The following is a 14,989-nucleotide window of genomic DNA, read 5'->3' as shown; positions in this document are numbered from 1 at the left end:
GAGATTAGAGTTCAATATTGCTTGGATCCAGACGTGTAAAATTTTTAGAAACATTTCGATTACTGATACACAGTTTGATGGAATTAATTCTATCTTTAAATATTACACAACATGATTCATATGGGGTTTTCTCGAAATTCTTGTCGAAAAAGTTCGAGAATTCATATTATAAAAATTTGCATAACATATCGTTGATTTTAAAATTGATAATAATCAATAAAATCAACTCTCGACAGTGCTTCAGTACTTTGATTTTTCTTTGATTTCTGAGGATTAGTCTAGCCCCCCCCCCCCACTTTCAATTTGCTTCTGACGCCACTGTATTATATTATTACCGGTACTTATTAGGTTAGTTACTGACTCGCTACAGAAATATATTGGGTTGACCAATCTCATAGTTAGCAAGGCAAAGCAGAGCCGTCTATGAGATTGATGAACCCAATATATATATATATATATTTCCGTAGTGAGTCAGTAACTAACCCAATAAGTGTTTTGTTTTCCCGAGGACTATCAAGCGACATATTTATTCACAAATAGCGATGATCTATGCAAAGCCATGTACAAGATGCCTAACATCTCATCCAATTTTACTCATTTAAACTCTTCAAAATTTTCAATTACACCTTTCAAATACTCTTTAAAAATCTTTGCTTCACCCATGTGTACTTACAATGTTTTGTTGCTTTTCAATTTGAAATGTTTTCTTCCTTTCCTCTGCAGAGATTTGAGCAAATTTTGAAGCTGCCATTTTGTTCTGATCCAGACAAAAAAATGTGACGTCAATATTATAAGGGCAACTACCGGTACTCTAATTTTAAAGAATTTCAAAGGGCAACTACTCCAAATTCTTTAAGAACTTACGGCATGCGGTTTATGTATTTAATACAATGAAATGTCGAAATGAGTAAGTGAAGCATCGGCCAATGACAGCCATATTGCCTAATATTATTTCTCACCGAACAAATAGATAGATATATGAGGCAATCACATGCTATGTTTAAACCAATGAAAGTGTGACATTTCAGTCCAAGGGAAAACATATTTTGATGGAGTAAAAGACATATATGTCTCTGACAGAGTGAGTATATTCAATATAGGCTGCCATGCCCCCATATACATGTACCATTAGGCTAGGAGTGCTGTTACTAGTATGGAAGCATCTCAAATATCTGGGATAGTTTGCACCTATTCTGTTTTGCCCTGAGATGTCATCTTCGCTAGCCAAGGGCTGCAGCTGTGAGTAGCTGATCCAATCACAGTGCTTGTAAATATAAACTTTAAAAGAAAACATGTGTGATCTTTGGTAAAACATTCGTTGCTCTTAACAAGTTGAGACACAAGTTTTCGAGTACAGTGCCTCCCCAAAGATGGTCTAACCAGATCGCTTTAAAAACCTCTATATTTTACTGTGATTGAATATAGTTCAACAAACTTGTCAAGGCTCGCGTGACAGCATGGGAAGTAAATATGGCGAATGTAGAAATATATCCTGTTAGTATATTCGTTCCTGCTTATGGTTATTGCTTTTAAGGGTTCATATAGGCTGTGTTTTATTTAATTTCTTTGGTCCGCTCGATAGCGCCACCACATCACCAAGTTTTCGTAATGAAATCCGCCAAGGGTTTATGGGGAGCAAAGTGGACTGAAAACCCTTGGCTAGCATAAATGTGAGATGTTGGCACCTCAAGGTTTCACAACGGCCTCGGAGCAAATTATCTCACTGCATGTAGATATTTTTATGCCCTCCTTTGAAGAAGGGAGGGCATATTGCTTTGCTGCTGTCTGTCGGTCCACCAACAGTTTCCGTTCATTTTCTTTGCAAAGGATAAACATATTGAAATGAAATTTAGTATACAGGTTTATCATGATAATATCTAGGTCAACTTCGATATTGGGTACGATCAAGCTATTTTCAACAGAGTTATGGCCCTAGGACTTGGAAAAATTCGAGTTATTTGCAATTTCTGCTCATTTTCTTCGCATAGGATAAACATATTGAAATGAAATTTGGTATACAGGTTTATCTTGATAATATCTAGGCCAAGTTCGATATTGGGTTCGATCGAGCAATTCTCGACAGAGTTATGGCCCTTGGACTTAGAAAAATTCGAGTTATTTGCAGGTTCCGCTCATTTTCTTCGCATAGGATAAACATATTGAAATGAAATTTAGTATACAGGTTTATCATCATAATATCTAGGTCAAGTTTGATATTGGGTAAGATCGAGCAATTTTCGACTGAGTTATGGGGTTTGGAGTTAGAAAAATTTGAGTTATTTGCAGTTTTCGCTCATTTTCTTCGCAGAGGGTGCCAATATTAATATGAAATTTGGTATGCAGGTTTATCTAAATAATATCTAGGTCAAGTTTGATTTTGGGTATGATAGAGCAATTTCCGACAGAGTTATGCCCCTTGGACTTAGAAAAATTCCAAATATTTGCAGCTTATGTTCATTTTCTTTGTGGATGTTTCCAAGGGAGGGGGGCAAAAGTATTTCACAAACATCTCTTGGTTTTTTTCATCAACAGCAAATAGAAATTTAATGACTACAATAATAGAATTTGTGAATTTTGTAGGAAAAAAAACATATAAAATTATTAACAATATGTCATCAAATAATTTAGCCATAGGTCAGTCAAGGGTGAGACTGAAATCCATGATGATTTCTGAACATAAAACTGATTTATAGTAATGACTGAAATTAAGTCTAAAAAATCTAAAAAATTCAGACTGAAAAACAGTCATACCTATTTTGACTTTTTTCGAAACGCTATTTCTCGACCGATTTGCATGAAATTTACAGGACTTATTGAGCATCAAACTTACTTGATATTATAAAATTTCTGGCTGAAGACGTCACTTCCTGTTCAAGATTTTGAGGATTTAGTGAATTTTTAAGGGCCATTTTGTCCATGTAACTTCTCAAAAACTAATTGCGATAGAAACGTTAAACTTTCAGGGATAGTAGATGAATGTCTGTAGATGATCCTATTTATTTGATATTTTGAAAAATGCGCAAGGCGGCGAAGCTCGCCTGAGCTAAAAAATGGGCAACAATTTTTTTTCACGAAATTTTCGCACATTTTTGGCCCTAGATTTTAATGTGTAAATATTTTGTTAAGACATGTTATGCAAACAAAAGTTGTTCAGATTATATAGGACTTTTGTTTAATTTCAAGAAAAAGGGGCAGGCCCCTCAAATTAGGGTCGAAGAGGGCTCTAAAGGATTTTTGCAATAACTCTTTACTGAAAAATAATTTGTTATTAATCATAGAATCAAAAATGTTTATTGTACATCTGTTTATCTAGGCCAAAATAGCTCACACATGTATTGATCAAGTCATGTTCATTCAGAAAACACACACAAATTAGAAAAGCAATACAGGTGACACTCGACGGCTCGAACTTCGATCTCTCGAAGTACTTGATCTCTCAAAGTGAACTCACGGTCCCAATTTTTTTCTTTATATAACTAAGCAAATTAACTCTTGATCTCTCGAACTCCGATCTCTCGAAGTTCTTGATCTCTTGAAGTATAACCTTGGTCCCGTTATACATATTTCATTTTTTTTTACTCTTTATAACTCAAAGTGGTTGATGTGTTCACACGCAGCGGATCAAGCATATAATTATAGCTCCGCATGGACCTTGCCTGGATGGTTGAGTAAACTCCCAGGGGCTAGCGTGGTAGTGTTAATTGGTTGAACAAAAATTTCCGGATTTTTTTAAAGTTTCGATCTCTCAAACTCTTGATCTCTCGAAGTTTAATCATGGTCCCCTGAAGTTTGAGTTATCGAGATTCACCTGTATTTTATTTTCCAGAAAATTGTTCGGCTTTTTGTGGTACTTTCTGACCCTAGTTCTTTCTCGTGGAGATAAGCTTGGTAATTTTTAATTACTGATGTTTAATGTATTGTAGAATTGCATGAAAAAAGCCTTAAAAAAGTTTTGGATAGGAATCAGAGAGATGGAGAGGGACAAAGTTCAAAAAGTACTAGAGAAATTGAGATCACAACTGCACTTGCTGAGCATTTGCTAGGACGACTCTCACCAGGGCAATCGTATGTTATTGATTCAAGGTCCAAAGCCAAAGGAAAATGTAGCTGTGGTGAGGACCATTGCAAAGCAAGCCCGGAATATGGAAGCAATGGTATAGGTAAAGTATATAAAATCTGATAGGGGTTATTCTGATAATTCTGTTAATCTCTAATGGGGGAGCTTATGCTATACAGTCAGCGTCAGCATCTGGACCTGCTTAAAGTTTTTGGAGCAGGTCTTCTAAGTTATTACCTATCCTACCTTCACCAAACTTGCATGGATGGAGTAATTAGACTTGGATGCTGAATCTTGACCATGAATTTCAGATGCTGGAGAAAATTTAGGTTTTTGGAGCAGTTTTAGTTTTTGGCTCACCTGAGCTGATTGCTCAAGTGAAACATTCTGATCACATTTTGTCTGTTGTCCGTCTGTAAACTTTTTACATTTTGAACTTCTTCTCTAAAACCGCATGGCCAATTTCAACCAAATTTGGCACAAAGCATCCTTATGGGGAGGTGAATACAAATTGCAGAAATGAAAGGCTGATCTTAATTTAAAGCGGAGATAACCTCAACACTGTAGAAAAAGGGGGTGCATTTTTAAAAATCTTCTTCTCAAGAACTACTGAGTCAAATTCAATGTAATTTGACATAAATAATCCTTATGGAAAGGAAAATATAAATTGCAAAAATTAAGGGGCCAATCTTTTTCCGAATTTAAATTATTATGAAAATAATAATGGGAAGGGGTGGGCTTCAATCAGTTTATAACTTTGGGTTAGGTATTTCATATCTCAAAAACCTCTTTGAAGCAGCCATTTTGAATGTATGATTATCAGGTCAACCTGAAAAAGATGAATTTGGTTGTTGTGGAACAGTTCACGTGCTAAGGGAATCTTTGAAACATGCAAGATACACTAATGCCGATTTGTGAATTATATTGAAATTAGATATTCCAATGCGTTGACAAAACCACCTTTGACGGTGGTTTTAGCTTGTTTTGATTTTCGTTTTGTTTTAATGAATTACGGTTTGTAACTTTGGGAACTATCGGCTGTATTTTGTAATTTTTACGTATCAAACATAGACATTGGTAAATAAGACAGGTGACTGTACTTGCAGAAAATAAGATGCATTAATGGGTACCGTACATTAACAACTCTAATTCTAATGGTAATACGTTATGATCTTTGCGTAATGGTTGATTACTGCAATGTGTTTTGTTACGATAGTTGTCAGTATTTTCTCTCAAGTCTATTCAGTCTAACCAGAGATTAATTTTGCTGATGGAAATACAAAATATATGTACATGTAACAGAGACTTAAATGATTGATAGCTCACCTGAGCTGAAATATACAGAGAAAATTTTTTGAAAATCTTCTAAAAAACCAATCAGCCAGAAAAGCTGTAACTGAAGCATCCTCAGGTAGTGTAGATTCGAGTTTGTTCAAACCATGATCCCTGGGGGTACGGTGGGGCCACAATGTGGTGTCATATTTTTAGATAGAAATATAAAGAAAACTAGATACGATCTCATTACGAGTAACGAGTAGTTCTTCCGTTCAATTTTTAGGTCACCTGAGCTGAAAGCTCAAGTGAGCTATTCTGATCACAATTTGTATGTCGTCCGTCCCTTTGTCCATCTGTAAACTTTTCACATTTTCAACATCTTCTCAAAAACCACTGGGCCAATTTCAACCAATCTTGGCACAAAGCATCCTTAGCCTGAGGGAATTCAAAGTTGTGAAAATTAAGGACCACGCCCTTTTGCAAAGGGAGATAATTAGGAATTTTTGAAAATTTTCGAGAAATTTTCAAAAATCTTTTTCTCATGAACCATAAGACCAGGAAAGCTGAAACTTGTGTGAAAGCATCCTCAGGTAGTGTAGATACAAAATTGTGAAAATCATGACCCCTTGGGATAGGGTGGGGCCACAATGGGGGGTCAAAGTTTAACAAAGGAATATATAGAGTAAATATTTAAAAATCTTCTTCTTAGAAACTAATGAGCCAGGAAAGCTGAAACTTGTGTGAAAGCATCATCAGGTAGTGTAGATTCATTGTTGTGAAAATCATAACCCCAGTGGGTAGGGTGGGGCCACAATGGGGGGTTTAACAAAGGAATATATAGGGTAAATCTTGAAAAATCTTCTTCTCAGAAACTAATCAGCCAGATGATTCTTTATAATTGTTTAGACTTTGGCCCCAGGACGATTCTTTGGCCTCATGAAAAGGTTCAGAGTTTGATGTACGTTTATATCCTATATATGAACTATTGTTAGGGATCTTTTTGAAAACTGCAATACTCAACATATGATATGACTATAAAATCATCCTGTTAGAAAAGGGACTAATAATTATAAACATAAGAATATCCAGGGGAAAAATGGATTTTATTTATACAGGATCTACATGTATTATTGTACATTGTCCAGATAGTTTGTATTATGACTCCATTAATCTGATTTTATCATACCTATTGTTCCTCAGGTGAGCGATGTGGCCCATGGGCCTCTTGTTTGTTTTTTTTGCCTGTTGTCTATACATTACATGCATCAATAATACAAAGACCTTTGGAAATTTGAAGTCATCATTATACCCCCGCAAACGAAGTTTAGGGGGTATATTGGTTTCACCCTGTCCGTCTGTCCCCCTGTCCGTCTGTCCGTCTGTCCATCTGTCTGTAGACGCAACTTTGTCCCCCCTATAAAATTTTTTATTACTGCATGGAACAGTTTGAAAATTTGTACATATGTTGAACACCATCTGAAGATGTGCACCTGCAATTTTTTTTAAGATCAGACAAGATTTAATGATTTTATGACAGTTTTCATTTTCCTTATTCTATATATTGTACACTAATGTTGAAAAGTAAGGGAGGTAATCCTTACAGATTTTATTAATTAATTAATAGAAAACACTCTAAAATATATTTATATAAATACATCCAGATGGGTTTTTTTTTGTCTTTATGTCTTAATTAATAAAAAAAAATATTTTTTATAAGTATTCTATCAACTGACAATGCAAAGTTTTTGTTTGTCAAAATGATAAATTCTTAGGAGCTAATAAGAACATCAAAGACAAGTGTGGCTGAATTCATTTGTCCCAAGGGAGCCATTATCTGAGCCATGGTTCAGATAGAGCATGTGTTTAGGGAAATTGATAATCTGTAAAATGGGTGATGGTTTTGGGGCTATTTTAAAACTGTTTCATGTAAACCAAAATTTCTATCATTATTAATAAAGAAGTTAAACTATTTTTAGAGGTTGTTTAAATTTATTTGTCAAGTAAATTGATGAAGTGACCCTATTGGGCATTAATTTAAATGAAATTCAAAATTACTGATATGATTGTAGTGTTTTGTCAATTTTAAAATTGTTTGTAATATTAAATTTTCTTTTTTACATATTTTTACATAGTATGGTAATTATGGTAATGTTTTGGGAGTTTATTAAATTTAACAAGCTCATCCAAAGAAAATCATAGTCCTATGGGATCAATTTTCTGATATGGAGTTCCATTGTGCCATAGGAGAAAGTGAGGAAAATTTGAAACAACTAATTGCATCTGTCAAGACTCTTATTAGAAAGATATTGAAAGTTTTATCAACAGAAGAGCATTGCTTGGCTACCGGTATTTCCATTTACTGCAAAGGGAGGGGTTATTGTCATTTTGTTGGTTTTTCTTTAAATCAATTAAATTAAAAAAAATATATCATCAGATACATACATTTGTAAATGTATAACTGTTATAGATATGTATTTACAGTGAAATTCTATTAATTTTTATTTTAATTTTTCTTTTTTGACTTATTTTTTTTTTTTAGAATTCTAGAATTTTTTTTGTATGTGTTCCAAACTTTTATTATTCAATTATTTGTCCCATTTGAAATTAGCCTTGCGGGGGTATTAGTCCCATTAGGACAGTTCTAGTTAACATACCGTACACTGTAAATATACTTCTTTCTCATTATTACACACATGATCCAAGTTTTCAAAAATGAAATATTTTTTAAAAATAATTTTTTTTCCCTACCTACCTACCCTAATTTTTTGGGTCAGGTGACAGGAAACAGGAATATTTTTTTTTGGCCTCATGAGTTTTATGTTATATGATATGATCATATATGATATTGTATCATATAAAATAATATTACATCATGTTATGACATCATTCAAATTGATACTTGTAGCATAAAATATTTATATTCATTATTATATTGAGGCAGTTGTTAAGATATAACTGTTACTTTGTTAGTAGTTGACCTAATACAAACAATATAACTAATAATATGATCTGATACAAATGCTGTATAATATTATACTGTTTCATATGATACACTATTTCATGCTACAATATCTACGAGGGTTGTTAGAAAAGCTTCGTGGACAAGTTTGATTGTGAGTGTGGAAATATGAAATGGTGCTTCGTAAATCAAATTCATGCAAAATAAAAATCGCTGTATCTTTTGAAAACAACTATAATATCATATGCTTTTTTGCATACTTATTTTTAATTGGTAGTCATTTACTAAAAAACATACGTCATCCTACAAAGTACACAGTAATTTCGCATAAATCTCTTTGTCCATGAACTTTTCTAACAACCCTCGTATGTTACAATATCACGAATACAATATTGTACAAGTATTAAATTACATAAAAAAATATTTTCCCTTATCATTTATAATACATTATCATTTCAAATAATACAGTATTATTTTATGTTTTACAACATCATATCACATAATAATTACAATATTTTATCAAATTGCATGGTACATTAAAATATTTAAATGATGTGGCAAAAGTCATATCATATGATAAAATATTGTATCTTGCTACAATGTCATAAAAAACAATATAGTATCATATGATATCAAGATAGTGTCCAGTATTGTATCCTATAATACATCATTATGATAAATTATGACACAACCTTGTGAAGTATAATATGATGAATATTGTATTGAATTGTAGTGAATTGATTATCATAAATATTGTATCATAAAATAGTCTTTAACTATGCCAATAATTATTGTTATACTTTCATGTTAAATACTGAAATCTGATCGGTCAAGACGCAGTTAATAATATTTACTATTACCCTCAGCGTTAGCAACGCACTTGGCAACGGGTAACATTAAAAAATGTTACATGCGCGAAAATTATGCGCGTACGGTTCGCTGTAGAATTCACGTTATTCCTATATAAAAGCAGTAAAATTTTCTTAAAATTTTTAAAAAAGACATTCAGTATAACAAAATAAATAGTGCCTGTTTGGGAGGATAACAGTTGAAATTGACACCCCTCGAAAACCATTGTCAACCTCCGCTTCGCGTCGGTTGACAATGGTTTTCTCGGGGTGTCAATTTCAACTGTTACCCTCCCAAACAGGCACTATTTATATAATATACAAGTTTGTATCATATTCTTTTATATCCAAATTTTGAAACCAATCACCAACTATGATAAAGGTGGTCTCATATAGGTGATGCTTAGTCTTGTAGGGCTCTGAAATCAGTGATTACCTATGTTTTTAATCCTGTAAATGTGATTTCGAGTGTTCATTACAAAATTTATACCTTTTGGGCCAGGTATTTGATTTGTTGTAGAGTTTGAAACAAAAACCATTATACACAGAATAGGAAATATAAATGTATTTGTACTTTTAACAATGGATGTTACAGGTCATGAAGAAGTTTGGCATGGGTATATTGATATCATTTTGGGGTCTCATGAGGGCATTACTCCAGAGAGCAGTATTTCATCAACCGTTGAATTAGTTGAAACCACAGAGGATGAAGATAATTCTGATGATTCCCAGTATACAACACCAATAAAGAAGATAAAAGACGGTAGGGAATAAGTCTTTGTCTTTAAAAATAGCAAAGTTAAATCCATGCACAGTCTCAATCTGTTAATTGCAGCTGATAAGGCCAAAATAGAATTACCAGTATTGTTTGTTTGGAACTGTCTCCTGCATCATTGAAATATTCCTTGCTGATAAAATTTTATAAGCAAAAAATCAAGAACTTTTTCCATTGTTTATTTTTACAATGTACAGGTGACACTGGATTGCTGGAACTTCGATCTCTTGAAGTTCGTGATATCTCGAAGTGAGATCACGATCCTGTTTTTTTTTTTCTTTATATATGTATGTTAAAAAAATCTTCTTCTTAAGAACTGCAAGCTACAATTTGTGACATTACTATGCAAGCATCTTCAAATAATGTAGATTCATAATTGTTAAAATTGTGACCCCTGCACTAATACTGGGGTTCCCAAAAGGGGTTCAAAATTTAACATATAGAACTTAAAGGAAAAATAAAGAGATAGTCTATCCAATCATCCTTAAATGATGTAGAATCTAAGTTGTTGAAATTGTAAATGAATATTGATGAAGAAAGAGCGGAACAGACCTCATTGTGCTTGTCCACGGGAAATCAGGTAGCCGTTATTGTTTGCCTAATTACATATTCGTATCGATTTTGTATATGCTTAACTACAGTTGTTCCTTTGAAATACCGTAGACATATTTTTTTCCACGGGGTCATAATTCCGCGGAATCACAATATCAATTTAATCCGCGGGTAAAAATTTACGCGGATTCTTTGAATAAAAAAAAAATCATTCAAATAATTATTATTAAATTTAGTTCTGAGCAATTTTCATTACCTAGAATTTGTCCAACTTTGGACTTAAATTGTAAGAACTGTTCACAGTGAACAGTAATTATCGGTTGTGCACTGGTCGGTAGTCATTAGTTAGCCATCAAGATGTTACGGCGCTGGCTAAAATACTTTGAATCTTTATTAACTGTCAATTTAAGGGTGTAAGGCAGGGCCACAATGGGGGTTGAATGTATTACATATATAGAGTTTGACTTTAAAAATCATCTTCTCAAAACCATTTGGCCAGAAAAGCTGAAATTCTCAGATGTAGATCCTCTGTGTAGAATTGACATTTTTGTTCAAATCATGGTCCCCCGGGGTAAGATGGGGCCACAGTGGGGGATGGGGGCTTTCAAAGTTTTACATAGAAATACAGTCTAGACTCTCTTATGTGACCATCCAAGGGACCAATAAAAAAAGTCACATAAGACAGGGAGTCGCATAACACAGTCCAAGACTGACTTCACAATCTTTTTAGCTACCTTTTGGCTATCCATAATAATCGGTACCTAATACATTTGTTGTTATAGTCTAGTCCGATTTAGTTGAAAAAAAAACCCTTTTAACGGCAAATAATTATTATTTGTTCCAGCATGGTTTTTAAACATAATTTAAGTGTGCTGATTCAAAAAAAAATATGCTGGCCTTCATGAAAATGGCGTTTAAAGTTGCTCAAAATGACGAACAACCAAATTTTTTATATTTTTTTAGTCGACAGGCAAATTCTATAATTCTCTTAAGTCTTAAAAATTGAGGTAACAAACGATTATAAATTGGTTTAGCACAGCATTTTATCATAACTAAGGTGTGTTGAGTCCAACAAAATATGTTGATCGCGATAAATAGTTAAAAATGGTGGACAGCCAGATTTCATCATTTTTTCGTCCCACGGTCTCTTTAATGGAAAAAAAAATGCCAATACAAAATCACAAATTGGTCTAGCAAACATATTTATCATAATTAGGTAGTTCAAGTTTGATGAAATGTGTTGGTCTTCATGAAAATGACGTTAATTTTGTCAAAATAGCAATTCAAATTGGTGTATACTAGTAGCCAAATTTCATTGATCTCTATATAGACTACTAAAGGCCTCTTAAATGGGGAGAATGTTTGAATATCATAATTTCAATACTAATGATGTAACTGACAATCAAATTTGAACACTTGTATTAATAGAAAAAACTCCACCAGCTTTTTATTTGGAAAAAAAATTCTGTTTTCCCTTATTAAGCTACAGTATATAATTATGTCATTTATACAATCTTTTTTTGAATGATAAGATTTTGATTTGAAATTTGCAAGTGTCTTTATCCGGGAAGTAGGCACATTTACATTCACACATAAAGGTTCTGCAACCTGTGGGGCAGTTGCAAGCTATCAAATCTAAGAAAGCTTTAGGTATAAGATCTTAAGGTCATTAGTTCCAGCCAAAAACAACCATCACTAAATTTTACTATCCCATCTCGGCTGGGCATGGTGATATGGGCATGCTTATATATAGAGGATATTGTAGTGATTTGATCCCCCCCCCCCTTTGTTATTTTATTTTTATCATATCCTTTAATGTTGCAGATGTATTATAAATGTACATATGGAGAGGAATATTTGTAATTATAATGGTATAGATTGATAATGAACCTTAATAACTTACTTTCGTATCATTCAAACATTGTTGACATGCGATTGACATTCCAGCGTGTGTACTTTCGTTTTTGCACTTCTGGAGTTTACCTTACTTTGTATGAAGAATTATGAAGTGTTCCGAATGTTTGTTTTATCGATTTCCCTGTTTATGCGGGAAATATAAAGTCTTTGTAAAATAGTTCGAGAGTGTATACAAGATTTTTGGGAACATGACTAATATTTTACATGATAATGTTATGTTTTGTTTTGTTATTTTTTAGATGAGAATCGACAAGATTTTTATAACAGAACTCTGTATGTAGATTTTCTGTAATGATTTCTATTGATATCAAGTGATTTATTCAGACTCCGTGTTTTTCTGTGTAATTCTACATTCGCTCGTGCGATGTATGGAATTCTGTTTTTGGGGATATAAAAGCCAGAAAATTCTGTAAATTGCTCTCTTTGGGTTTTCTCTCATTCTGGAGACGACGTAAGTCGTTTTTATTTCATTATTGTTTAGGCTGCATCTTTATTTTTGAAATGGAGTTTTATTGATTTTTGTGTGTAAAGATTTTTTATTTACGTTTGATAAGTGAAAGGGATTTTAGTAATTTATTTAGCTAAATTTTGAGACTTTAATCAGTTTAGTTTTTAAAGTAAGTTACACATAGATTTGGCAGATTCTATTTTATTTATTAAGTTAACTTTGTTGGGAAATCTTGATATTTTTTTTAACTGTGCAACATTTTTGGGATGATTTTGGATGACCATGATGAATTATAGTTCGTATAGTGTTTGTTGAAATTTGTACTTGATGATTGTCTCAAGTAATTTCGGTAGTTAGTAATTATTCTAAGTAGTGTTTAATTGAAGCATAGGGAACTTCTCAAGAGTGATTTTTCCTCTGAGAGCTCAAGAATTTGAACAGGTCCTGTTGAAGGGTGATTTTCCCCTGAGAATTCATCGTATAAGTTTAACTTTATTGCTCACTGAATTTAATGGTGATAACCCCATATAATTCCAGTTCTTTATTCATTTTATTTAAAAGTTGAAATATTGTCTATGGTGAATTATCCCAAGTTGTTCCCCTTTAATTGTGTTATATTAGCAGGTCGATCTCGTCGTTTACGCGTTTTTCTTTTGTGTCGTGTTTTACGCATGAGTGAAATCCTCAGTGCGTTGTTTGCATTTAACTTGTTATATTTGTTCAAATGAATAAATTTGTTAACTTTCTGAATTTGTGTCTCATTACGATAAGTCTTTGGACTTCAGTTCAAGAGTCAGAGTCATGGTCAGCGTCAAGGTCGGAGTAAAAGTATTAGAGCTAATTAGGTCAGTTTAAGTTATGTTTTATTATGGGTCATTTAAGTTTCCCTGCTGATGGGAGATAACCAGTTGGTGGCAGCGCTAATGGGAAAAATGACTTTCCCACTACAATATCTTTATTGTGTGATTTTATATTTGCTTTATCCAACGAGTTGAAATGGTGTATATATTCCCGAGGCTTGCCGAGCGAATATAACCATTTCAACGAGTTGGATAAAGCAAATATAAAATCGCACAATTATAGATGTTCTATTTATCTCATACAAATTGATTTATATTATGAAGCTTTTGAGACAGTCCCTTATGTGACCCGAATTGTTTTTCTTTCAAAGATTAAAAACGATGATGCAACGTTGTGTTATGCGGCTATTGTGACCTTGCGCAATACAATTTAGTACGTCATTCCTGAGATAAATCTAACTGTTTTAATGTAAAGTTTCACTGAAATAAACCTTCAAATAATTTTTTAGCTCTAAATAATTTTTCTTCGAGCTTATTCACTTGATTAAATGGAAATTCCGATTAGAAGACTTGAATAATCAAGTTTGTTGACATACACAAAGTTGCGAATGCTCGTTAGTTTGAATTGACTCGAACAAGGAACAGTTGTTGATGTTTAATAAAACAAACACTAGGCTAGCCTTATGATTCAAAATTGAAAATAGTGAATAAGGATGCTTACTGGTGGTAAAATAAAAGTCTTCTGAAACATTATTTCGGTAAGTTCTTGTATATAAACACAACCAGAGCGCTCTGTTTTCATCGCGTCGCGTCGTCAAGATGAACTCTTTGATAGTTAATGTAATTTGCAGTTTTATAAACTTCACAAAGCAAATTGAAAGTTGGAAGTGGGCAAAACTTATCAAAAATGTTGACAAACAAGAAAAAAGGGTCTTGTGGTTACGGTTATGAATAACTTTGCAAAAAAGGTGGGGGGCGCTAACCCCCCCCCCCCCCACTCACAATAGCCCCCCGGTTCTGACGCCTGTGCTACGCAGTTATGTGTTTTCCTTCATATTTGTATTAATTTAAATCTTTGACAAAATCAATTTTATATTAATTTTTGTAGTAGATATAGTTATGTCGAAAGTACTAGCAACTCTTCGAAAATAGGTCACTGAAGCGTTGAAGCGAGGGGTTGTGTCAAAAATATTTCGGGCCGGAAGTATTTGATAAAGCATCACCCGTTTGATATAGCAAAGGTTTATCACACGGGTAATATACACCACACGTATGAGATAATTGCCTGTCTCCCTATCATTACCTTGGTGTGTGTTTGTTTCATAAGCAACGTAAGGCAAATCCTAAGTTGGGACATA

General features: G+C 33.3%; 1 protein-coding gene and 1 long non-coding RNA gene across 2 annotated transcripts in view; one reads left to right on the top strand and one right to left on the bottom strand.

Moving 5' to 3' along the window:
• LOC128169834 (uncharacterized) overlaps window positions 1–908 on the bottom strand; it is a 42,625-nt gene extending 41,717 nt beyond the window's left edge. Inside the window, exon 1 of the long non-coding RNA XR_008241606.1 lies at window positions 674–908. This is a non-coding gene — a long non-coding RNA (uncharacterized LOC128169834). The remainder of the gene's footprint in view (window positions 1–673) is intronic.
• Window positions 1–14,989, top strand: part of LOC128169833 (uncharacterized) — a 28,366-nt gene that overhangs the window by 929 nt on the left and 12,448 nt on the right. Inside the window, exons 2-3 of the mRNA XM_052835890.1 lie at window positions 3,924–4,160; window positions 9,735–9,902. Coding sequence (XP_052691850.1) covers window positions 3,924–4,160; window positions 9,735–9,902 — 405 coding nt within the window. The remainder of the gene's footprint in view (window positions 1–3,923; window positions 4,161–9,734; window positions 9,903–14,989) is intronic.

The sequence above is a fragment of the Crassostrea angulata genome, unplaced genomic scaffold, assembly GCF_025612915.1.
Source record: "Crassostrea angulata isolate pt1a10 unplaced genomic scaffold, ASM2561291v2 HiC_scaffold_229, whole genome shotgun sequence".
NCBI lineage: Eukaryota > Metazoa > Mollusca > Bivalvia > Ostreida > Ostreidae > Magallana > Magallana angulata.
The sequence above is the reverse complement of the archived record's forward strand: the minus strand, read 5'-3'. Positions and strand labels throughout refer to the sequence as shown.